The 26,467-nt window shown below is 34.3% G+C and overlaps 4 protein-coding genes across 5 annotated transcripts; all 4 read right to left on the reverse strand.

The window, feature by feature from the left end:
• Positions 1–66: 66 nt before the first annotated feature.
• LOC110728999 (pentatricopeptide repeat-containing protein At1g03100, mitochondrial-like) lies at positions 67–7,200 on the reverse strand. Of its 2 annotated transcripts, none has more exons than XM_021908695.1 (4): positions 6,813–7,200; positions 3,390–6,001; positions 1,490–1,564; positions 67–925 (listed from the first exon to the last, which is right to left on the reverse strand). In XM_021908695.1, exon 2 carries the CDS (start codon positions 5,976–5,978, stop codon positions 3,663–3,665), a length of 2,316 nt encoding a protein of 771 aa, XP_021764387.1. In that variant the 5' UTR covers positions 5,979–6,001; positions 6,813–7,200; the 3' UTR covers positions 67–925; positions 1,490–1,564; positions 3,390–3,662. The 2 variants fall into 2 exon arrangements, with proteins under 2 accessions (XP_021764387.1, XP_021764386.1); XM_021908694.1 differs by having other exon boundaries at positions 3,390–6,019.
• Positions 7,201–8,244: 1,044 nt separating this feature from the next.
• On the reverse strand, positions 8,245–12,351 carry LOC110729001 (vicilin-like antimicrobial peptides 2-2). Its single transcript, XM_021908697.1, has 6 exons — positions 11,360–12,351; positions 9,790–9,965; positions 9,629–9,709; positions 9,265–9,537; positions 8,856–9,186; positions 8,245–8,676 (listed from the first exon to the last, which is right to left on the reverse strand). Exons 1-6 carry the CDS (start codon positions 12,018–12,020, stop codon positions 8,516–8,518), a joined length of 1,683 nt encoding a protein of 560 aa, XP_021764389.1. The 5' UTR covers positions 12,021–12,351; the 3' UTR covers positions 8,245–8,515.
• Positions 12,352–15,698: 3,347 nt separating this feature from the next.
• Positions 15,699–17,816, reverse strand: LOC110729002 (40S ribosomal protein S29). The gene is made up of 3 exons (XM_021908698.1): positions 17,656–17,816; positions 17,450–17,549; positions 15,699–15,882 (listed from the first exon to the last, which is right to left on the reverse strand). The coding sequence occupies exons 1-3, from the start codon at positions 17,715–17,717 to the stop codon at positions 15,874–15,876; spliced, it is 171 nt and encodes a 56-aa protein (XP_021764390.1). The 5' UTR covers positions 17,718–17,816; the 3' UTR covers positions 15,699–15,873.
• A 2,719-nt stretch (positions 17,817–20,535) lies between these two features.
• LOC110729003 (40S ribosomal protein S29) lies at positions 20,536–22,384 on the reverse strand. Its single transcript, XM_021908699.1, has 3 exons — positions 22,193–22,384; positions 22,000–22,099; positions 20,536–20,732 (listed from the first exon to the last, which is right to left on the reverse strand). The coding sequence occupies exons 1-3, from the start codon at positions 22,252–22,254 to the stop codon at positions 20,724–20,726; spliced, it is 171 nt and encodes a 56-aa protein (XP_021764391.1). The 5' UTR covers positions 22,255–22,384; the 3' UTR covers positions 20,536–20,723.
• Between the last annotated feature and the right edge of the window lie 4,083 nt (positions 22,385–26,467).

The following is a 26,467-nucleotide window of genomic DNA, read 5'->3' on the forward strand; positions in this document are numbered from 1 at the left end:
TTGAAACTAAAATCTGAAACAAAAGCTCTTACATGCAAAAGTCAAGAACACCTTGAAACCAAAATCTGAAGCAAAAGCTCTTACATCCATAACTCGAGAAAATTATAACTGGCAAGAATCCAAATTTTCTTTCTATTGTCAAACCATTGTTTGGTTCGTCGTGCATGTTTTTACATACAGAGCAAATCAATCAGCCTAAAACAGGATTGACTATCTTTTTATCCTTGATACAGAAAGGATAAAAGAACAGAGGATGACATGCTAAGGTCACCCCTGTATATGCCCTAAACTACTAAAAAAAAAAAATAATGAACTGAAAAAAATGGATGGTAATTAATACATGTAGATTTTGGAGTACATATAAGTTGATTAAGTTGCCAATTATGTTGAAACAACCCCAATTGAAAATGTGAAACAGATATCAATCAGGAGCAGAGGAAGCATTGTTAATTGTCTTGATCCTGGCCTGATGTTTATATTGTGAAATTGATCGATACAAATTCAAGCAAGAGTTGAGATTCTTCTTTAACATGAGGTTCTTTGATGACACAGTGGATTGAATATGAATGGAATGAGGCAGAAAAAAAAATATAAAAAGTATCATTTTCACAAAGCTGATGACAATAAACACATGATCTTTTCTGAAGCAGCATTACCTTGAGGCCTTGAATAGCTTTGTACTGTGCAAATTTGTTGCCTTAATAGTTTAAGTGAATTCAGTTGAAATCATTTGACCTCTGAAGTTGCAAGGGATTGTTTTGTCTTCATGACTAAAAGGAAGATCATCCGAAATCAGCATAATTTTTGTAGGCGCTGAAGGTTTACTCAGTTGACCTTCACAAAGTGTGAGATTCCTTCGTCTTGTTTTACAGTTGCATTAGATTCCGACATCCGATTGCTTGGTCATGGAATTGGAACTTGATATCTGCCAATGGAAATTGATTACCAAATCACTTTTGAAAAGTCAAAAATCATTAGGTAAATCAGCAAATGTCCTAGGTTGAAATAATGGGGGAGTGGGTTATTTGCATCTGTTCTGGCCATTGGTTGCTCCAGTCTACAGTTGAAACAGTGTTATATAATTTCGATTGTTTTATAGTTGTTTCACTTGTTTATATAACTTCGAGATTGGGAAAAATCATGGATGATAATCAACTATATCCTCTGTACACTCAGGCCAATATGAGCGTATGACAGGGAATTGGATATCTCATCTTCCAAGCTGTATCGAGGTGTTCACTACTACACGTCTAGTCGTCTACACATACATGTATACATTGTATCAGACCACTACTCGGCTTGCTGACCCTACCCATTTTAAGCATGGTTATAAATTTGTAACTCAACAGTCGCAGAGATATCCTATAACACAAGAACTATCAATTTCTATTTGCTAACATAAAACCCATTATTAGGTGTTAAAATAAATCAAAGCCTACAGAGACTTTCTGAATAGAAGGGACAACAACAGATGGATGCTTTGACTTACCATTGGCTGGCTACCTTCCACTACCTTCTCCTCTTCCTTCCAAACCACTCTAAGGCTGTGGCTCAACCCGTTGAACTGGAAAAAGAAACAAACCAACAACAGCAATATAACTATAAGGATTATATACTTCATTTAATATAAATTATTACCTATATTAATGTGCATTGTCAATGTTTAACACCAATCAAGTATTAATTGATGCAAAGTTTGTAAAACTACTAATACTATAGAAATAATAGAATATATGATGGACTTGATGGTATAACAAATACACTAATAATCAAGAACTATTCACAAGCACAAATGCACAAAATATTACACGTTTCTTCATAAAAATAGTAAACACAACCAAGTTTGTATTAGCCAAAGCAAAGGTAACAAAACCTAATCAGCAATCCAGATTGTACTCACAAAATAAACAACATAGAATTATAGACAAACTCATATTGAGCACACAAGAGGAGTCAGTAAAGGTTCTCAAAAGAGCAAAGATCAAAGAATATGTGGCAATGTAGCCTTGACAGTTTCACAGATAGTGACAGAGCACTTTGGGATAGAGTTATCCTAAACTACAAATTTTACCAACATTGGTACAAAGCTACAAACAGGCAAGACAGTTGAAATAAATAGTACAAGCTGATTTCCTTTCTTGATTGGTAATCAGATATCGTCAATATGGTGCCAGGGTTTCTTAAAAATTCTGAAGTAAAATTTGATTAAATCTTTCACATTTCTCAAGTCAATCAAGTTTTGACACTCTTCACCCTCTGCAGAGCATAGTGCCACATCCTGACAAATAACCACCTTGAAAATGTTTTAAATATTTATATAGCTCAGAACTCTCTTTATTTCATATTATGTGTACATTAAATTAACTTGTGAGTTTTAAATTCCAGTATTAACTTGTGAGTATGCGGTATGCATACAGCAAGTTTAGGGTATCTGAGCCTATAAGCATTGATCAACTTAGGTTATGGCTTGATAGTCAATATCCTTTTCTTAATGCAAAAGAGTAAAAGACCTTTCAATAAAGGAAAATTTCCAAATACGTAGTATTTATATTTGAAGAAGAGACTAAATCCCGACATATCCAAACACAAGATCCTAAACAGCTTAATAGAGACTGAATATAAACAACTAACATTTGTAATAAGTACCTTAGTTCAACAATCAATTCCCAAAATTTCAATACAGGATTCATATATAATACTATTGATAATTTTAAAGGTACTGAATCCAGGTTTTCATACAAATTCAAATTCTCCAAAAAAAAAAAAACTGTTATTTTCATTCCCGATACTTTTTTATAATAAACCCTAATGCTAAACTTTCAAACTAGAACCCCCCTTCCAGCCTTCCTTATAATGTCACAACCTAATGAAAGAAAACAATCTAAAAAAAAAAAGCCTAAATTACCGAAAACTCTCAAATAAAAAGGCCAAAAACAATTAAACAAACCCTGATATTAAATTTAAAAGCATCTCCAAGAGAGTCCCTGATATTAAATTTAAAAGCATCAATATTTATAAGTCTTTTAAGAAAAATGCAAAAGACAAAAACTTAGCTCAAAAGATCCATATTAAAGATCCGTAATAAACAACAATATGGTGTATCAATGCAACAGCTTAAAAGCTAGTTGCATGGCCTAAGACTGAAGAGTAGGATCAAGCCCAAGCAATCAGGCGCAGTCAAGTAAGAATAGAGCAGCAAGCTTACTGTTCATTTCAACTTTCAAGTGTGGATGAATAAGATTAATTATGAGAAGATGTTGCTTTTATAAAGGTGATAAGATTTGTTCAAATCTCAATGTCATTAGACCATTGGAACAAGGAATTGAATGGTAAATTAAACATTACAGGTTGCTAATTACATAAAGATATTGAAAGACTTAGAAGCATACCTTGGAAACAAGTTGGACCAGGCAATTGGCGATGCTATGATAACTATCTGATACGAGTAATTTTGTGCTTAAGCTTTTTTGAGAAAATCCAAGAAAAGCTAACATGCATTGACATGAAAAAGCTTTACGTAAAACTCCACAAATTATAGTCACAGAAGAAGTAAATATAAACTTGTTAAGCTCTTTCACTTAAGTCTTCAAAACTGACAAGCCTCAACAGCAAACCACAAAATAGCCACAAGTCACTGAAGAGACTAAGCTGCTTAAATTCCTCTAAAATAAGCCAACCCATTTTTTGAAAGCCAATGCAGCTTCTCTTTTCTTTGATTGGGCTTCCGTCTGATAATTTGGAGCCTTACCCTTATAAAGTGTCTTATGATACTTCAGAAAGAGAGTACGGTACCTATACTTGTCAATGAACATGTTTCCTTTCTCCATCATCTCAACCACCTCATTTGCACGATAAAAAAATCCACCCCTAACAAAAGTGTAGAGAACAGAATCCAGAAGTTCCTGATCAAACTTCATTGGGGTGGCAGTAGCAAGACTTTTCATCTCGCCCCAGAGCTCTGCCACCTCAATGTATTTTCCTCCAATGGCCGCATACCCAGTTACCATAGAATGGAAAGTTTGCGCATTAGGGGTGTGTCCCAAGCTTCTCATCTTCTTTAGAGCCTTCTCTGCATCTTGCATTAATCTCTTTTTACAAAAAAAATGAATCACATTATTCCAATCATGGACACCACAATCTACTGTCTCGCCCTCCTTAATTTCCTGCAAGAGTTTGGCCATAAAACCTGCTTCACCACTCTTTGCACAGCTCCCAGACAGAACCTCATATTCTTTATGACTAGCTCTTGGCACTTTAGCTTCTTTCATTTCTTTGAAGAGATTAAGAGCCCCCTGAGTATCTCTCTGTAGCACCTTGGCCTGCATTAATGCTTCATAACAACTTGCATCCAGCTGAATCCCAGCCGTTCGAACTTCCCGAAGAAGTGACGTAACCTCTTTTAGCATTTTTTCCTTACAGTAAGCTTTAAGAAGCGAGGAGTACACAGAAGAGCTGGTCTTGATCCCAGCAAAACGCACTTCATCAAGAAGATCATGTGCTTGATCTAACCAGCCAAGGGAGATGCATGAATTAATGACATCAGCCAGCGGTGAATCGTTAACAGAGGATAGGGAGTCTTCTTTCTCTACCTTGATCAGAAACTCAGCCAAGTCCTTAATTTTACCAGCGTCCAAAAATGCCTTAGCTAGCTTCACATATGTTTTTTCTGTTGGTTGAAGAATACCCCGTTCAGTCACAATCAATTCTGTTTGCTTCTGCAATTGCAGCAACAAAGTAACCAGTATTTTTTTTGCCTCTCCCTCCATACAAATGAAGTTCCGGTCTCTGCTGAAATCTTCAAAAGACATAAAAGAGCCTGGCTGACTCTCACCTTTATCAAAAGTACTTATCTCCGTTGTGTTATTGACATTTATGGAAGAGTATGAATTTGCAGGTTCAAACCTGAGTGTGGCAGCAGCTAGAGAAGTTTTAGCTTCTTTTGCCTTACGAAGCATCTCTAAAACCATTTGAGAAGCGGAATCCAGGTCTCCAAACTTCAAGTAGCAATTAAGCAAGCAATTATAGTATTGTCGAAACTGAGTATCATCTAGGTTGTGAGCTTCATCAATGTGTCTCTTCAGCTTCTTTAGTTCTTCTCTTCTCCCATTCCTTTCATATATACGTGCCATGAGGATTAATAGGGTAGCATCAGTTTTAACACCAATTCTAGGCATCATGTCAAGCAGCTGCTCAGCTATTCTTGTTGTCCCAGACACGAGGCACCCAGCTATAGCAACACTAATGGCAAGAGTGTTAGGCTTCATTGCAATTAAAGGTGCATTACATTTCTTACGGGGGTCTATCCTGTTATCCTGAAAGAGGTAACCTATCTCAAGTATCAGCTCGGCAGCAAGATAGGCTCCAGAGGATGACAGAGACATGTAGGCTAAAACGGCAGACCATGCTGTTACTGGGGGATATTCTTCCATTCTGATCAACTTCCTTAAGATAACAGATGCTGGCACTGGCTGACTGCATCTAGCAAGAGCATGAGCAAGGTATATAAGAGTCACTTTCTCAAATAATGTCTGTTTACCTTTCTCAAATGCCTGTTCCACCAGCCCAAAAGCTCGTTCCAGCAAATGGGAGTCCAAGGTTTCTGCATAACTCACAAGCAACTTATTTACCACCGATTTCCTAGGAAATCCTTCCATCTCCAAATGCTGCTCAAAATATCTCCAAGCATCATCATACCTATGCTCATCAACTGCATTATGTATATCCAAACTCAACTTTGCTGGGTCACGAGCCTGCACCAAGATAGTACCAGAAGATGTCGAAAAGAATTCTGTTCGCTTAAATATATGGCCATGATATATCAAACTGAGAGCAAGCCTACTTCCATTAACCAATGAATAAACGGCAGGTTGAGAGAGATTTCTTTCTCTAGAATTTGAAAAGACGCTAGGTGTAACATAATGAGCACCGCCAAGCCATGATGACAAAAACTGGCATCTCAGCTTCTTGATTCTCAGCATTCCCACTGTTAATAAAATTATATCTGCACCAAGGCATCCCACTAATTGATGAATCCATCAGCGGGGAGAAGAGAAAAGACATCAACTCACTCCATCCAAAACAAAAAGTCACACATACATTTTAAAGATACCCGGAAAACGTTGTAACATTTCCTAAGATAATAATGGATATTGATTAAAATTCCTAAGCTATTGCTGGAGTAATAGAGCTACTATCAATAATCTTTTAGTAAAAACATATCAAACTCTTTACTTATGCAGGACTGAGACAACGGGATGATTAATACCGCGTACTCTAAGATAAAAGCAGGCCTGTCCCTGAGCCAAGGCAGTGGGGCGGCCGCCCTGGCTCAGGGAGAAAAGGTCCATTTTCATAGGTCCATCCTAACATTAAAGGGTTCTGCAACACATTAGCAACTAAATTTGATGCAAATATCAAATTAGCTCGAAAATTCACATATCTTAGGTGCAAAAGGTCCAATTTCAAAGGTCCAATCTAACATTAAAGGGTTCTGCAACACATAAGCAACCAAATTCGATTCAATTATTAAATAAAGCTCAAAAAATCACATATCTTTAGGTAGAAAAGGTCCAATTTCATAGTTCCATCCTAACATTAAAAGAAAATTTGATTAAATTATCAAATTAAACTCGAAAAATTACATAATCAAAATCGCTCTTTACAATCTTTCATAACCTTACTAATTATAAGCAGTAGTTCAATAATCGAGTTTAGAAGACCCCTAACATGAGCAATACTTACAAAAAAATTAGCGATAAACCCTAGAATGTGAAATTGAAATTGGATGAATACAAAAGGAAACAACATCTAACCTGAGAAGCTGCTTCAATAGAGGATAGAAATATGAGAAAGTTTCCCCAACAAATTAGTCAGAATTCTTGCCAAAGAAATGGAATTAAGAACAAAAGGGAAAAAGCACGAAGTAGGAGTAGGAGTACAAAAATGGTGTAATAATCATCCAACAACAGAGTAAGAATGAGAGAGAAAGAGAAGAGAGGAAGAAGAAGAAGATGAAGAAGAAGAGTGAAGTTAGCGTGAGAGGAATTAGTACGCCGACCCTATACTGATACAAATTATTATGGATCGGGTTTAACTCGGGTTTGATTTGGAATCTTTTGGTAGATTTTTAGTTTTTTTCACCTCTTGGTTTGATGGTAACACACACCAGCATTAGTGTGTAGTTCCGACGTTGCAATAATCATGCAGTTGAAATTATTTTGGTCAAAATTAAGATTAGTCTTATCAATATTTTCTTTCATAACTTTACAATTATACTTTTTATTTCAGATTAATTATATATAATAATATTTATTCATATTATACTCTTTATTTCAGGTTAATCACAATAGCATTGCACAAAATTTAGGGCAAATTATAGGTAGCAACGCTTTAACCCTTAGCAACTCTGATATAGTTGGAAATATCTCAAAGTTATTATAGAGTAATGCAAGTTGTAAAGAAAGAGAATTTCAATAAATTAAAAATAAAATTAGTTATAACTAATTAATTGATGGAAATTTCAAAAAAAAAAAATTAATTGATGGAAAAAGCATTATTGTAGCTAAAGGAAAAGCGTTATTGTAGCTAAAGTTAACATTGTACTATACTTAGAGCCTGTTCACATTTACTGAACTTAGCTGAACTGAACTGAACTGAATTGAGCTGAAATGAATATTTTATGAGAGAGGTAAATTTAGAGCTGAACTGAACTGATTGGAGCTGAACTGAACTAAACTGAACTGATTAGAGCTGAACTGAACTGAAATTAAGTAAATGTGAACAGGCCCTTACTGTAGTTTTTAGTTGTCTCAATTTCTCAAATATTGTTGTGAGGCTACAAGCTAAGATTTTTTCCCCTATCTTAATCTCTTAATTAATTAAGGCCTGAATAAATCCAACCAACCCTAATCATGTCGAAGATTAAACAAATCATATGCGATTAAAGGCAAACACCACGGCGCTGCTCCCATCTATTTGTTCTACGAGGATGTGATTAATGCTAGTGCGCTTTACTTATTTTAATTGTATGCATGTTAAACGGAGTGGGAATGTACTTGCTCATAGTATTTCTCGTTGGGATACTTCTAACTCTTTGGAGCGTATATATATGTTCTTTTCCCCAAAGTTTAATCACTATGGCGGAAATTGACTTATGCTAACAAAATGTTCGCTCGCTTGCTTCAGAAGAAAAAAAAAAAAAAAAAAAAAAAAAAAAAAAAAAGCAAAATGAAGAATAGAAAGAAGTTGCACAACAAAAACTGGTAGTACATTTTATTACCACCTGAGTTCACCTCCTCATACTATTATTTATGTAACAAAGCTTGGTTAACTTCGGCTGTTACACTTATGAGGAGGGTATTTACACAAGAAGAACTATACAGGAAAACTAAATTACACAACAAGAACGGATCTTTTTTACCCTCTACAAAACCAAACAGCTTTCAAAACTCGGGATTGGTTAGGTCTCATTCCTTAGCCTTAGCCTCAGTCTCGGAGTCAGACTCTTTCCGGCATCTTAGATGATGGAGTAGCCTCGGCGATGCTCTTGCTGCCTCGGCCCTTTGAAGAAGAACTCCTCCTCTTGACTCCTAAACACCTCATCCACCTCCTCTGCTGAGGTTGCGAAGGCCAACTCCTTTGCCTCCTTCTCAATGTTCTTCAGTATATTCCTTTGTCCTGTGTTTTACACACATGAGATATAACATTATTATCAGAATATATATGAAATGTAACCCAGAATTGGCTAGCTCCAGTTGACATTGTATGATCAAAATGAATAACTAAAAATAAATTAATCTAGTACATATAAAGATGTTTATTAGATAAGCTGTACAAGTATCTGTTGTGTTTTTTACCTGCTAGTGGGAATTTATGGTTGTTCTCGGCATTGATCTCGAAGCAAATGACCTCTAAGTTTTCATCCTCAGAAGCTACAGTGACGAAGGGGTGAGCAGGAGGGACTACAAACACCGAGCCTTCTCTGAGCTCTGAGTTGATCTTCTCATAGTGGACCGGGGATGTCTCCTCTTCGCCTCGCCTGCTTTTCTCATTGTGGTGGTGGTGGTGCTGCTGCTTGTGGCCAGACTTAGATACATGAGGACAAGCCATCTCAAAGTAGCCTTTTCCATTTAGCACCACTGCTATCTTTGTGGCCCTTGAGTTGTAGTATGGAGTGTGCATGGATCCCTGTCAAACGAAAACATCACCATCAATATTAAGACAATTTTAATACAAAACTTTAGTTAAGGTTCACCAATGACAAACCTGAGTGATGTTGGCAAAGGCAACCGCAACATTGAGGTCTCGGAGTTGTCGGTAGTCGTTCGAGTCAACTTCAAAGAGTGACCCAAAGTCATTAGATTCTCTAGGATTCTGCCTTAAGAGATGAAATGGGCCTGAACCCCTTGAACCCTTCCCTCCAAAAGGCCAGTGGCTGCCTTTTTCATGGGTCAAAGCCCTGATTTGTTCCTCAGATGCCTTTATTATAGCTCCTTCTCTCTGCTGCGAGAATATCCTCTTCAGGCTATCCTCTGATGTCTGTTATCAATATAAGTATGTCAGTGTTGCAGGCGTCGATGTATGAGTATTTCTTGAATTAATCCTGATTGAAAGATCTTTAGTTCCTTACCTTGAAGGCTGCTTGGAGTATGTCAGAGCTGAAGGCGTTGAAATATGATTCTGGGTTGTCACCTCCTGGCCCGAAGAATGACTAATGCCACAGAATAAATTCGTACAATTAGAAAAACTACTTACATGAAAAATATTGTACAAGGAATTCAGGGAAACTACCTCAAACTTTCCGATGTTCGAAACAGGATTGATGAGCTTGACCAAGATTAATTTGTCATTGTTTCCTCTGTTGATCAAATATGCAGTCACTCCAGCGGGTATCACCATCACATGACCACGTTCTATATTGAAGCTCTCCCTTCTGTCTGTGTAAACTAGACTCACGGTACCCTTTCCTAATATCAATCCAAAAACAACAAATATACATAAATAAATATTGTGAAATGAAGGTTAACTTTACATAGATTAAGACTCAAGAATATCACTCACAATACAATTCAATTCTAATCATCTAGGCAATTAAGAATCCTAATTCTAACGTAACTTAGAATCCTAATTCTATTCAAAGTAGCATGTATTGTAATAACGAAGGTGATATAATTTTACATAGATTAGGACTCTCGGAATACTACTTGTAACAGAATTATATCATCTAGGCATCTAAGAATCCTAATTCTATCTAAAGAGGGACTACTTCTCTCATCATAAATATATAAATATAGGCCCATAAAACCCAGTTATTCCCACAACCAGCAATCAGCGTTATCAGCCATAAACAAGAAAAACACACACAAACGCACACACTACAAAACCAATGGCTCGTCAAGTTTTCCTCCTCTCAGCTTTCGTTTTTCTCCTTTCAATTTCTTGCGCCTTGGCAGCTGATTCTTCTAATGCAACTGATTCACCTAATACAGCTTTTGTCAAAAAGACTTGTAACAGTGCCACAAACGTTACCCTGTGCTTAAACACCCTTCTCCCCCAGGCCGGCCGCATCAACAGCCATCCCAAAAAGGCCACAAGCCTCGCCATCATGGCAACCATAACCGAGGTTCAAACTGCGTCTAGCAAACTTACCCACCAGGCTAAACAACCTAACCTCAAAACCCATGAAATTAACTCCCTCAATGAATGCAATAGCATGATCTCTGACTCCGTCACGGGATTGAACCAATCATTGGAGGCAACCAATCACTTGGGTGGCGGCAGTAAGGCGGACAAGGAATCTAAGAGACAAAGCACGGTAAACGACGTAAGGACAGTCCTTAATGCTATCAATCAATGCACAACTTATTTGCAAAGCTCTCATGTTAGAGATGTCCTGCTCAAACGAGTTGACGACATTGTCACACCACTCAATCAACTTGCTACTAACGCCGTTGATCTCATCCATCACATGGTGTTTTAATCAACTCAATCATCCCATCTAATATACTTAGTACTTAGATTATTTTACTTAGACTATTGTTATTATGCATAATTAGTTTCCTATATGTTCTCAATAATTAGAATTGCATCAATATGCACTTTATTACAGTAGATTATTAGTTTTGCATTATTTCATATTTCTATGCACAATTAGTTATCTATTTTTTATTCAATAATAAAAATTGCTGAATTAAATTCTATCTTATATTATAATAAAGGATTATTATTTCTCAATTTTCATGGTTACATCTGTATTCTTTATCAATAAGTTGCTTATATGATTGTTTTTACAATATAAAGATTTATAATTATTGCTCCAAACAAAAAAAATCCAAAAAAAGAAATAGTAGAATATAGTTACCTTGGGCAACAAAGAGGACAACATCAGCATCCCAGTGATTAGGAACAACAAAAGTCTGAGGATTAGCCTCAAAGATCAACACCCTAAAATTCTCAATCCCTTTAAAAAGTTTAGACCTTTTTGTAAACTTCTGAAGAACTCTCACTCTCCCTTCTTCTGCCTTTAGTTTTGTACTCCAATGTTGATCATCAAACACATAAGGCCTACCTTTACCACTGCTCTCTTCCTCTTCTTCTTCCTCGTCTTCGCTTCTCTCCTTCTTCCTTCCTACAATCTCATCATCCTCATCTCTCCTCCTCCTAATCTCCCTCTCCTGCTCTATCTTCCTCTGCTCGCATTCGCTCTCGCAGACCTGCTCCTGTCTCTTACCCTCCTTCTCCTCCTGGCACCTCTGCCTGCACTCTCTGTACTCCTTTCCGGGGTCGTGCCGCGACTGCGGCTCATCCCTCTGCTCTCTCCTCTCCTTCTCTCTGATGTACTCCTCACAGGCAGTCTCACACTGATGCCTCTGTCTGCTGTCAAGCTGCCTCTGCTGCCTGCAGTGTTCCTTGCATAGTCTCAGCTGTTGATCTTCCTTGGATACAGAGAGACTAGCGCATAACACTACCAGCAGAGAAAACACCAGCAGAATTACAGACACTTTCCCTTTCAACAACCCCATCTTTTTCTTACTACTTTAACTCTCTTATTATGTATATTTTTTCAGCTGGGCTTTTTATCAAACAGTTGGTGTGCACTGCTTTGGTTGATGAATTAACTGGGTTAAATGATGGTGTTTATATAAGTAATCAAATGGGTAGTGAGAATATGGGGTTTCCATGCATAGTGCCATCTGTAAATGGGTTTTGATTAACGTGGCAAAGTGTAAGGAAGAAGATGATCGCCGTGTAAGAAATAGGACAGATGCTGAAAGAATGGTATATTTTGTAGAAGTTTTGATTTAAATGTTGATGAGTGAGTGAAGTAGTGGAGTGGAGTGGAGTGAGTGACAAAGTCGAGTATATCATAAATTTTGAGATTGGAATGAATTAAATGGGTAAATTGGCAAGTTGTTGATGCTGTTAGATTAGTACGGAATTGCGCTGATTTTGATGGTTTTGTTGTTAGTGGTATTGTGTACGGAGTATTATACGTCTATACGAAGTATGAAGTACAAAAACAAGAGTAGATACCACGTTAGTCTAAACGGGTTCGAATTTCATCAAATTAAGGTGTTTAGGAATGGTCAAATGGAAACTTCCTTGCCTTTTATTTCATTTCATATAAATTAAAAAATCGTGAAGATTGAGATATGATCAGTCGATTAGAGTTATTCGCTAAATACAAAGTAGGAGTAGTTGCGGATACACAAATATGGGGATAGTGTACAATGGCTTTTCTTTTTCCTCAAAGTTGCTCAATAAATAGTTGGCTTATTAAGTCATAAATTTTTTTGTAAAACCTACCTCCAAGTCTCCAACAAATATGATCACAATTTATTTATTTACTTAAACCCGTAATCACAATTTTTTTTTAAAATGGCCTAATAAGGTGACTTTTTATCAAGCAAGATGGAAGCATATTATACGAAGTATAACATATCTCGAGTAAAAAAAAAAAAAAACAAAAAATTGCAGCTGTTACTCAATGATTTAAGAGTGGAGTACATGATAGTCATCGAAGCGTAGGAGTGAATGTAGCTCATCATAATGGATTTGTACACTTTTAAAGAATTGGGACTCTGGATAACTTATCCAAAAGAGTGACAATTCAAAAACAAATTTTATGCTAACATTCAGTTCTTTAAACTCATGGACTAGAGCTAGGTATGGGCTAGGACGATCAAGCACGGCACAATCGTGTCCCAGCATACCTAAGCTCGGCACAAGTGCTACACGAGAGACAAATCAGTGGGCTATGAGTCGCATATGGACATCATGCCAAGCCTAGCACAAGCATGATGGCATGTTGGATTGATTCAAAGTATTTCCTTTATTTTAGGATAAGAATTGTCGAATATTGGTTAGTTTCTATTAGTAGTAGAATGTTATGTTGATTTTATTAAGTTGTTGAATTAGTGGTGTAAAACGTGGGTTGTTAGTTGCTATTTTATAGTTTGTTAGTGGCATTATGTAAGTCTATATATATGGCTTAGTATTTTCAATTTCTAATGGAATGTAATCAGATTGATAAAATATTTTTCTCTTATCTCTCTCTTTATAGTTTCTACTGAGTTGGCTCACTTCCGTTCTGGCAGGCAGGCAGGGTATGCTGCCAAAGTGCCAAGCTCATAGCCTCATACCCATCTCTATAATTAGGATTTTTCTGCTTAATCAATGCATTATACAAATATAAATATTTTCAGTTAATCACTTTTTTTTTTTTTTTTTTTTTGAGAAACTTCAGTTAATCATTTAGAAATATATATAATAAAAATAAATAAATAAATAATCATATATATTAAAAGTCATAGATAAGATCGATCACTCTGAGCCAAACACAGAGGTCGAATAAATCTGAAATTGAAATTTATATTCTAGATTAATCATTCTAGTGTTGTAAGTCCTATACTTTCTATTTGTCAACAATATTATTATTTTATTTTGTCAAAAAAAAAAAATATATATATATATATATTATATTCTAGATTAATCATTCTAGTGTTGTAAGTCCTATACTTTCTAATTGTCAACAATATTATTATTTTATTTTGTCAAAAAAAAAATTATATATATATATAGAGAGGCTATATTATAAAAAGCTCCCAATGTTATCCGATTAGCATGAAAAATACTACGCATACTGCAGTTTGAGAGGTAATTTATTGGTGCGTTGCTGCCTCATGAATTCAACATCCTAGTTTCGTGCCTGTAAACAAGAAGAAAATAAATAGCATCCATTTAGTTAATCTATGATCAAAGGAAATCCTGGGATCGATTCTAACCCCCGCCCTTATGCTCTCTAAACACCAAAAAAATCTATGATCAAAGGACTACAATTTTGCATGAATGGACATACTACGGTCAGTGAGAGTGAGGGGATAGCTCGAGTGGTTAGAGTTTCCCTCCCGATTCTAGGAGATCCTGGGATCGATTCTCACCCCCGCCCTTGTGGCTCTCTAAACACCAAAAAAAAAACATACTACGGTCAGTTTTTAATGCCTTCTCGTTTGTGATATAGGTTAGATACATTGCATAAATAACATGAAGGGGCTAGTGAGCTGAATTTATCCGACCCGACCAGAGATCGGTGTTGGACCGGTCAAGTTAACATATGAAGTATGGGGTAAGTGAACAGCACAAACTAACCCACCGAAGGCTAATATAGTTAACCCAAACATTATGGACGGATTTTAATGAAAAATACGCAAAACTCTTAGCTTGACGCCTTGATTCACCTTGCCCGGATCAATTATTGCTCGTGAATCAGACCAAACTGCATTTAACTGACCCATTGGCCATTACTAGGGGCCAACCCATGTATAAATCAGCCCCAGCTAATATTTAGACCGTCACATAGGACTATAGGAGAACACATCTACAATGAAGCATGAGTATTACTTACATCCGTATTAGTTCGGCCACAAGCGTTCTCACACTGAGCGTTGCACGAGTCCACAGTTGGTCGGCCCACAGCTGATCGGCCAGCAGATCCTACATTGTCGATCTCTTCCATGCATCGATCAAAACACCCAGGATCACATCGTTCAATCCTAGATATTGCTGAAACCTCAACCATATTCACGGCAAATATAACTACTACACACAACACAAACACAGCAGCAACCTTGTTGGCCATTTTGTTCTTCGTCGCTGATTTTTCTTGACTTTTGTAAATTTGCAGTTGATCATTCACAGGCGAGTTTTTATAGGAGAAAGAGCTTATTTTATAACTCTACAAGGCTTGAGAAGTTTTTGCTACTATTTTTAGACATTTGAATAAAAACCAACAAATAGGTCAAAAGACCATCAATTGCTACCAAAAATCCCTCATTGCCCAAATCAGTCTATAAATTTGTGGCTGTAATGCTGTATTTAGCTGAGGATTTAAATCATGTGCGAAGTTGCGGACAATGAAATTATGCTCCAACAATCATTTCCATTTAAAGGTAGTCCAGTCTATTATTATTCCATTGCCAAAAATAAAAAAAAATAAAAAAAAAAAAAAATCTATCTTCCCTTTAACATCAATTATTCATCTATATGACGGAACAAAAACAATCTTAGATACCACAAAATAATAAACTAAATAAAGTTTGAAATATTGTAAAGATTTTAACATGATGTCAAGTATAAAATGACAGGATATCTGATTCCAACCAAAAACAAAAGACTTAAATTGAAAACAGCAGAAAAGTATGTAATACTCCAATATTGAAGCGTGAATAGGATTATATTCTCTGAAAATCAAAGTCTTAACATTTCAAAACCGTACAGGCTGAGTAGTCCACACCTTAAAGGTCACGAAATAGAAAGCCTAGCCTAAGAAAACTTAAAACAGCTTCTGCTGTGATTCCAATGCTACACTTCAGGTCTTCAACGGTACTGAAAAAACAAAATCAAAGAAATAGGTCAGATGATATAAAATGCAGGCAACAACCTTCACTTAAACACAACAAATTAAAAATAGAAGTACAATGGAAAGCCAAAACACTCTTAAACAATACTGGCAACAAGTATAAGAGGCATCACCAATCGAAATGGCTTAGTCGAGTGATGCCTATGATCATAGTAACAAGTAATTGAATAGCAAACATGTAGGGTAGAGTAGAGGAAGACAGAGTCAACACTTTCAAAGCTTTCAAACATTGGAAGGACATTGATTGTTAAAAGGGGAAGGGTAATGGATCCCTTCAATTCCCTTCCCTTTACTTCCCTTCCGGCTTTCGTTCTTTCTCCCCGTCCTATATCAAACATGACAAAATATTGATCCCCCACTCTAGTCTCTACCTCCCCAGCCATTAAATCCAAATTTTCAGATTCACCACCCAATAAGGTTTACCAGTGGATAGTTTCTCAACTGCAAATCATCGACATAAAAGTTCCAGGCATGTTCTTTACTATTCAATGTTCATAGACTCTCACTGCGAAAGCAACCAAAAGATAGGAGTATAATCCTATTCAACCTTATTCAACCAACAACAAGCACTCCTTAGTAAAGTTGATCATCTTTAAATGTAAAATAATGTTTCGTCTAAGCAGAGCATTACAGGTTAGTACGGACTACCCCATCAAGAAAAAGTTAGTTCGGACTACAGAGTAGCTAAAAACCACAAGTAAACACCTGAATAGATCATCCAAGTTCTTCCCCAAAAACTGATGGAGTGGGATTGAAGTAAAAGTTTCAATAAAAAAGTTCCGACACTAATTGCTAGCAAAATTACACACAGCAGCATCCACATTGCAATTTTCAAATAGCACCAATCACAAGAGTATCTATTAATCATCTGAAACTACAAATCAACACATCAAACACCATAGTTCAAATTAATACATCATCTCACCAACTCATAGTAACACCCATTACGTCTCCTCAAAGTTTCAAATTGTACAGGTAAATCAGAGTATCAAGGTCAACAATGAAAAGATTGTCTCACCGATCACAGCTAGACCTCAGCTTAAAACAAATCCGTAGTAATCAATTTATCAAGATGTATGGAGATCAACCTCAAACATTCTAAGCCAAATAGAAGCACATAAGCTCAAATTAATTATCGACACCAATAACTCAAATCATTAACTCCGTCTCTGGCACCGATTATTTCAATCTCCAACACTCACAGCTCATGAGCTCAATCAAAGCAAAACAACTCAACAAACTAAACAGAATGGAAAAATATATGAATCTAACATTCATTTATACACTAATTTCACTTTCACTTACATGACTATCCTACCTTAACTAATAACAAATTAAAACCATTAATTTCCCAATTCACAAGCATAAGATCAAAAGAAAACAAAAACACAATGCAGAATCCAATAATATCAGGTCAATTAATCAAGTTCAACAAAATCAATCATGCCAATAAACCAAATCTAACAAATAAATCATACAATAAAACAAAAAAAAAAAAAAAAAAAAAAAAAGGTTAATTTGGTAAAAATTAACCTTGATGAAACCGATTTCCTTGGCATTGCTGCGGAAGCATTGCCTGCAGCACATCAAACCATACTTGCGGATGATTGCGTGAGGGTTGCCGCAAACTCGGCTGCCATGAATTAAGCAAATCAAAGTCGAATTAAACACATAATTAATCGGAAAAAAAAAGGATTGAAATTGGAATCTGCTGAGTTTTGGAAAGAGAGAAGGATTACCAGGCGCGAGATCCAGGACCGTAGTTCTTAGGGTGAGCATTCCAGATGTTAGAGTGACCCATTTTCTTCTTCGATTGACGATTTCGGATAAACCCTAGAACAAGAAGAGTAAAGCGCCGCTTCTGTTTCTGAAAACCCTAGCAATCTGAATTTTGTGAGAGAGTAAATGATGGCTTTTTAATCACTGCGTCAGCACAATCACCAACGTGCTCAAACGCGTCGTTTTTGTGTTTTTTTTTTTTTTTTAAAAAAGATTTTTTTTAATCAATTCAATAAAAACAGTAAAAATAATTTTAATTCAATAAAAATTAAGTAAAAAAAAAAAAAACATTTCAACAAAAATCATTCTTTAAAAAAAAAAAACGACAAATAAACTATATTTATAAAAATTATAATTAATCTTATACTGTATATGATATAAAATCCGGTAACTAATACGAAGTATTATACATTTGTACATCATCTACATCATTATACTCTCTTTAAACCAAATGCAGCAAAATGTTACTCCTACTTCATATTAAAATACTTTGTACATGCCAAAACTTAGGGCCTGTTCATATTTACTAAACTGAACTGAACTGATTGGAGCTGAACTGAACTGAACTGATTGGAGTTGAACTGAACTGAACTGAAAAATTAAAATGCATAAAAATATATGAAAATGTTAATGAAAATTAATGATAATATATATAGTGGATTGTGAAAAATATAAAAGTGTTTTAAAAATAACTTTGTATTTTAAATTATTAAATTTTTGTGTATTATATTTTAAATATATATATAAAAATAAAAAGTATTCTTCAATATTTACTGTAGTCAATCGTTGCTTGTTGTACTCTACACAATTTTGTTCGTTTACATGAACTAGGGATTCCATTCACGCACCAAGTTGAAGTCATGGGACCAACAGATGAAGATCATACTATGTACGATGATAACAGAAAAAGCAGCTATGGATATTGTATGAACCTAAATAACTGATCAGATATGGGAGTCAATTCAGAGGAATGCAGAGGTAATAGAGGAACTTAATGATGAAGAAGAAGAACTAACCGATTATGAAAGCTAGTAACTGTTGTGTAGTACTCTCGTTTTGTCAATGAGTTCAACTATAAAAAAACATGTGACCATTTTGAACGACGAATATAATTTAAAATAATAATAATTATTATTATTATTATTATTATTTTTTATTTTTATTATTTTATTTTTATTATTTTTATTATTATTATTATTATCATTATTATTATTGTTATTATTTTTATTATTATTGTCGTTGTTGTAATATGCTAAAACATCTAAAACAAAAAAATTAACAACTGAGCTGAACTGAACTAAACTGAACTGATTGGAGCTGAACTGAACTGAAAATAAGTAAATATGAACAAGCCCTTAATGAGGTTTATCATTAATGTTGTATCATCAATGGTAAATGGTTTTTATTTTTGCTAAGTAGACTAATCTTATGGTAAAACGGTCTTACATAAATATTTTTCTTTATCTCCATTTGAGCTTTGAAAACAATTAACTAATTCTTTTTTATCATTGGTTAGAGTCAAAATATATGTTTAACTTTGCAACATTAGTGCTCACTATCCATGACTAAAGATGACACAGGGACAGGGCGGCACAAGACCTGGCACAGCCCGATATAAAAAAAGCATGGCACGTTACTATTCGTGTTAGGCCATGAGCCGCCTTTAGTTGGGAGAAGCACGACATGATTTGTCCTAGCACGACAATGCATGCTAGTATTAATGAAAATTTGCTTAGGCACACAAGCCCAGCACGACAGTCTGTGCCGTGCACAAGCCAATCTTTTCAAAATTTCGACACAACACAACACATAACTTGTGGACTAAGCCATGGGTCGGACCTAACTAACCCTAAAGCATATGGGTCCGACACGACCCAAAGCCATCTTTATCTATGATAATGTCAATGGATTAACAATGATACTTGATACATGTATTATTTTTTATACTATTATTGTAGTCAGTGAATATTACAATTTAATCATTATTAAATAAAAGGTAATGCTATAGCCCTAATGCTATATGTAGCCCTAAGGGCTATATATAAACATAAATTACACTTTTAAAAATTGTATAAAATTAGAAATTCATGACAAAACACATGCATAAATCAGTGTAAATTTTTATGATTTTTTGAGTGTAAATTCTTAAAACTCTTTAAAATACTACTCTTCTTTCAAAAAAAAAAAAATTAAAATACTACTCTGTATAACATTAAGTTATGTGCAACGATTAGACATTTTCCCTCTTTACTTTATCTCAAATCGTTGCACATAACCCGTTACAGAGGTAGTATGTTGAAAAATTATTATGTGAATGAATTCAATCAATCCATTAATTTTACAACCACCTTGTGGATTTGACTTAAAATTGTGAGGTAGCCCGGCCCAAGAATACGTACTTATTCCCAATACACAGGTACTCCAAAATTAAGGTTAGCATAAAAGAATCTCTTTCCCTCTACAGCTCTACTCTTTCAAAATCGATTTAGTTTGCAGACTGCTTTAATTGATTCTTCCAAGTTATGGTTATGCACACTAGAAAGAGAAGAGTACACTGTTCAACTATGCTAACCGCAGGTTTGCAGCAGTCCCTAGTGCAAGTGCCAAAAACAAGTGTTATTATCAAATGAACAGAAACGATAAATGACCAAAGACTACAGCATTATTTGCTCAGGCGAACAACACATCTACAACACATATCGAATAAATAGGAACCCAATCTTGAAGAAATCACAGAATACAGTAACCCTTTTTATGGGAGGTAAATTGATTCTAAATATATTCCAGGGCAATAGCTTGTAAAACAGCAGGAAACTGCATTCCAGGGCAAGAAAATAACCTATATATTTGAAACATTCAAATCTAATCCATTCATAGAATCATAGCAGTTTAAAATTCCAATGGCACACAGGTCCAGTTGTTTTACATACTCCAAAATCTAAAATTTAAGCAAAAAAAAAAAAAGGTGTTCCATAACTCAATCTACAAAAACTTCAGAGCTGCTTCTGCATTGCTGCCAAATTGCACTTCAGCGGTACTGAAAGAGGAAAAATAGAAGTTAACACTTTATGAATCAAAACATTTCCTAGGTAATTCAAACATACAACTCAAGTTACAAGAAAAAATCCGCCAAATTAACAAAGTATGTCTAACTTCCTTGAATAAAAGTTGGTAATGGACTAATAGTAGTCTTTAAAGCCCCTGAACTTCATAGCAACCTTTCAGTTCGAAAGATATCAGATAGGTGATGAAAAGTGTCCTGTTAACATGCAATTTTCCCCTTAAAAGCTAATGGATGGAATACAACTATACAAGTTGACCAGGACATTAAAGATAAGTATAAGACATATCCTCAATAACGGCAAATTGCATAGGCTGATACATGATTCAAGGGATTCATTACAATAACTCAAGGTCTTTCTAGCCTACCGCACACTTCATATTTATTCCAAACAAAGAAAGCTACACTCCTATATCCTCCTCTAAACAAAGTAAGCATTGAAGCAACATTGTAATTGCATTCCTGTTTCATCTTCCAATTTATTTAGGTATAATGTTGGAAAACCATATGTTTGTCACTCATACATCTTTCTCCAAAAGCAATGAACTTCATCCAAATAACATATTTTCCCCAACAATAAAGCCATACATTGATTAGAAACTCCAAACTAACCGCTGCAAAGACAAGTTCACCATCCCAAACAAGAACCAATATACTGATAAAACAGTTCAGAAATCCGTGCTGTTAAGCCAAAAAACTTCAATATAACATACTCCGTACTAAGTTTCCTAATCCTAAAGCCTAAAAATCAGTCAATGAGCACCAGCTATAAATTGATGTCACATAACACTCCCAATTCCCAACCCCTAAAAAGACATTGCAATATCTCCAAGTGCAATATCATCATTAAAAAGCTCATTTCAAACTATATTCTCCGAACTCTTCACTTCACCTCAACAACCCATGTCAAATACTGGACATCCATATGTCTACAATGTTACAACATCTAAACACTTCACTTGTAACAAAATCGAGATAAAAGTTAAGCCCCCAAAAATTAAAGTAAAATTTTTAACCTCAAAATTACTTGAAATTAGCACAGTTTATGCATAATGGATATATGAAAACAGAGAGAATTGACAAGTTAATTCACATTAAGGTCTACAAATTAATGGAGATTAAACAATAACACATATACATATAATAAAACCCACGAAACCCTCTCAAATAATCCGCAAAATTAGCAAAAAAGTGTATAGCATAAAAAACTAATTCAAATTTATAAATCAAATAAAGAAATAACCTTGATGAAACCAATTTCCTTGGCATTGCTACGGAAGCATTGTCTGCAGCACATCAAACCATACTTGCGAATGATTGCGTGAGGATTCCCGCAAACTCGGCTGCCAAAATTTGAATGAAAATAAACAAACAAATTAAACCCAGAAAAATTAAAACAGATTAATCTGAAATTCTGAGTTAAAAAGATGGAATACCAAGCGCGAGATCCAGGACCGTAGTTCTTAGGGTGAGCGTTCCAAATGTTAGAGTGCCCCATTTTCGTTACTTTTCCGGCGCTTTCAAAAGCTCTCTATAAACCCTAGAAATTATGCCGTTAATTTAGGGAGATGAGAAGGGGGTTTTTATTTGCTGGATTTTGGACCCAACACCCAACAAACTTAACCCCTCCAACGCGCCGTTTTGGTCTTTTTCTTCTACTAGGGCATTTGTAAGATAAGACTAGTAGAGTAAATCAATATCTAATTAATTTAGGGAGATGAGAAGGGGGTTTTTATTTGCTGGATTTTGGACCCAACACCCAACAAACTTAACCCCTCCAACGCGTCGTTTTGGTCTTTTTCTTCTACTAGGTCATTTGTAAGATAAGACTAGTAGAGTAAATCAATATCTAATTAATTTGTTGCCCACTCGTATAATCGTATTAGCCAATGATACTTGTATAATTGTAAACTTCGTATTTTTGGGTTTTGATTATGTTCAAGATTAATATAAGATTAACTATTACGAGTATACAAATTTTTACCTACAATCTGTTGTTGGCAAAAATCCCTACACCCCCACCCCACTACATCCCCCTGCACCTCTCCTCATTGCATCTCCTCCAGTCCTCCATCTCCCCACCTCTTCCCCCTTAAATTATTGTATTTCACCGAAAAAATATAGCAGCTTATATCCATCTTTATGAACTAAAGAAAAATCCATATTCGGCGATCTCATCGACATAATCTTCTTCTTCGATAACATTCTAAAACATGTCCCGTGTTCTCTAGACCACTATTTTTGTCAACTCCGGCAAAATTCCAAGATTGATCACCTGAAAACACCCAATTTCGATAGATTGATCAGAATCTGGGATCTTTGCAATTAAATTGATTTGCAGTAGCAGTCGTGATTATTGCGGTAGTCGTGGACCTCGTGGTTATGGTTGTGGACGACATATTAGCTGTAGCGGGAGATATAGAAGATGATATTATGTCATATCATTAGTTCATTACCATGGATTGTTTGAAGGAAGCACATCGGCTTATGCTGATTTGTGATCTTGGTCAGGCTCGAAAATCAAACTGGCCAAATTATTGGCAAACTTTTATACTCCATATATAAACATATACTATCTTATAAATGAACATTTTGTTAAAAAATAATTGTAAATGAACATTTATTATTTTACAACTGAACATTTATTTATATAGCATTAAAATTCACCTATGTGTGGTTATGTTGTTGCAATGAGAAATAAAATGAAGTTCTTGAAGAAATCGCCCGATTAATCCATTTTTGAAGAAGAAAGCAAGCAAATAGACAATTTTAGAAAAAGTTGTAGATTCAAATAATACAATGTACATTAAAATACAGTAAAATGTTCTTTTTCATATACTTACATGATTCAAATAATACAATGTATATTAAACATGTAACCAACATTATAACATATATGTTCATTAGAATATAATACAATGTACATTATAATACAATAAAATATACTTTTTTTTATATACATACATGGTCATTTATACTAAATGTACATTTACTATATGAATAATGTTCTTTAATATTATCATGTTCTTTACTAATATTACAAATGTTCTTTAGATTTACTAAAAAAACATATAAAACAAGATGTTCTTTATAAAATAGCTATATGTTCTTTATAAAACAACTAAATGTTCTTTATTGAACAACTAAATGTTCATTCCGCCTTTTTTTAAGAAAACCGGATGCACCAAGCATGATGCATCCGCCTCCACAGAAAAAATTTCACTTTGCAAATTAATTAATTAGTTAATAAAATAAACAGCCTTCAACAGGAGGTATTATTGTAAAAAAAAAATACTCTATACCTAAAAGTTAAAAAAAATAATAAAATGTGTTATAGAATATTCAATAATAGTATATAAGTATTCTTTCAAAAAAAAAATAGTATATAAGTATGAATATTTATGTTTCAAAACACAAAAAAAAAAGTATGAATATTTATCATTTTAATGTCTTTTTTAATATGTGTAAATGTTCATTATTACATAATAGAATAAATTTTATTAAAAACAATACAAAATATAATAATAGGTAATTAGGAAAGATTGTTATATACACCCGGGTGCACTGTACACCCATGATTATTCTCATTTTGATGATTGTTTTTCATTTAATAGCCAAATGAATAGCAAAAACCTTGGATGAGTTGTACGCACCCGAATGTATATAACAAATTCTACTATTGGAGTATCAATATGAACCTTGATGTATGTGTATATGTTTATTTAAAATAAATTCATTTACTTGTTCTAAATGAAATTATCATGAATCATAATAAAAATGGGCATATACCAATATGAAAAAGAACATTTTATATGATAAAATTAATTTATATTTTGAAAGTTAGTAAGTATCTAATATTTGTAAATGATCATCTTATATATTCAATGGGTAAAGATCTGTAGTAAACTATGTACTTTAGTAACTAATAATATTTTACATTTTTTGTGGGGAAAGGTTGTATGTATTTAATTAGCCCTAAAATTTCAGAATATAAGTATAAATGTTGATATGTAGAAGTTGGGAGTACATTTTGTGTTACAACTGTAGAACATGCATGATTTAATTTTGTAATATTGATCAATAATGATGACTAATTTTTGTAAAAGAGCCAAATAGAGGTCAGTCAATATTATAAATATCATACAGGCAAACCTAATCACCTATTAATATGATGAAAATGAAATTTTAAATTAGAAATAAGCATAAATTTAGCTTTAAAAATGTACATTTATGTCTTTTAAAATGAACATCCTTGCATATTTAAAACGTACATATTGAGAATCGACAATTGTTCAAAGAAAAAATACTTAGTATAAAATAAGCAATGCTAAATCATTACTTCAAGTTGTAAGGTTGATTGGTATGACCTTGAAAGATAATGATCAATGAATATGATATATATAATTTTTTTTTTTTTTTTTTTTTTGAAACCATCAATATGTGAATGAGCATATACTTTTATGTAATTGAGCATATACCAAATAACAATGAACATTCATTAAAATAAATTTTCACTCTAAATAATTATCAAAAAGACTGAACATTGATATTTTTTTTTATAAAATCAATTATCTCTTTAATTAATCCTTTTTTATATTCAATAGTTACTATACTTGATCGAGGACTTTTCTTTCACATCTATTAATATGATATTCACCATGTATCCTTGTAAGTTGTAACTTATAAGAAGACACATGTATTGAAATTTGTAATTGAAGTTTAACTGGCTCGAAATGAGATTCCCATATGAACATGTAGAAAATTCAGCAAGCACTTTACGACACAAAAATGAAGAAATAACAACAATCAAATGTATATCTATTACCCCTTACCTATTAGTGAATGAACGACCTGAACATATAACATTTTTTAAATGAACATTTTTGTAAATGAGAATGAACATTTTTCTAAGTGAGAATGAACATCAAACAATGCTATTATCGAAGGCTTAGCATCCCGCGGTCTTTTTGAGCAATGAAGTTCACTGAGTCGAATTTTTTTTTATTAAATTATCAATAATATGCTCTAAGCTAGATAAACTAGTTCATGCTAGATCAACTAGATCATGCTGAAATAAGGAACGAACTACAATTAAACGTCAACTCAGATATGAAAAAACATAGTTTAACAACAACAACAATAATAATAATAATAATAATAATAATAATAATTTTACAGAAACATATGAACAATTGAACTATCATCACCAACTAATTGATACAGTGGCAGCCACAAATCGAAAATAACAATTAAAAAAAAATTATCTAAAAAGAAGAAGAAAAATAGGACATGGGCCCTGACGATTGAGATGGCGGCAACGTTGAATTTTTGAATAAAGAAAGTGAAATGGTAGTGGATAAATGGGTAATGGGAAACTGGGAATGGTGGAGTTAAACGGTGCCGTTTAAGTGGGGGTGTAGGGAGTAATGCTTGCTTTAGAGTGTAGGGATAAATAATTAATTACGAGTACAAGTGTCAATTCGGGTGTTTGGGTTGAATTTGGTGAAGTCGGGCCAGCTTTACATTAAACTTAAGTCATGTTAAAGCGAGTCGAAATATAATTTATTTATTTTTTTTTCTTTTAATTTGGGCCAGATTTTGACATTTCTATTTACGATTAGTGTTTATATTTTTATTCACGCCGATAAATTTAAAATTGTATTCACATTCATTTAAATTGCTTAAGAGCTAGTAAAACGGTATAGATTAGC

The sequence above is a fragment of the Chenopodium quinoa genome, unplaced genomic scaffold (genome assembly GCF_001683475.1).
Source record: "Chenopodium quinoa cultivar QQ74 unplaced genomic scaffold, ASM168347v1, whole genome shotgun sequence".
In the NCBI taxonomy this organism is placed as follows: domain Eukaryota; kingdom Viridiplantae; phylum Streptophyta; class Magnoliopsida; order Caryophyllales; family Amaranthaceae; genus Chenopodium; species Chenopodium quinoa.

Bases quoted from the DNA above. Each gene is read 5' to 3' on its own strand.
- LOC110729001 (XM_021908697.1), bottom strand. From the start codon at position 12,020: ATGGGGTTGTTGAAAGGGAAAGTGTCTGTAATTCTGCTGGTGTTTTCT. The intron at 9,966-11,359 runs GTAACTATATTC...GATTGATATTAG, and splicing joins TGTCCTCTTTGTTGCCCAAG to GAAAGGGTACCGTGAGTCTA. The intron at 9,187-9,264 runs GTTTGTCATTGG...TTCGTTTGACAG, and splicing joins CCTTTGCCAACATCACTCAG to GGATCCATGCACACTCCATA.
- LOC110728999 (XM_021908695.1), bottom strand. From the start codon at position 5,978: ATGCTGAGAATCAAGAAGCTGAGATGCCAGTTTTTGTCATCATGGCTT.
- LOC110729002 (XM_021908698.1), bottom strand. From the start codon at position 17,717: ATGGGTCACTCTAACATCTGGAATGCTCACCCTAAGAACTACGGTCCT. The intron at 17,550-17,655 runs GTAATCCTTCTC...AATTCATGGCAG, and splicing joins GGTCCTGGATCTCGCGCCTG to CCGAGTTTGCGGCAACCCTC.
- LOC110729003 (XM_021908699.1), bottom strand. From the start codon at position 22,254: ATGGGGCACTCTAACATTTGGAACGCTCACCCTAAGAACTACGGTCCT. The intron at 22,100-22,192 runs GTATTCCATCTT...AAATTTTGGCAG, and splicing joins GGTCCTGGATCTCGCGCTTG to CCGAGTTTGCGGGAATCCTC.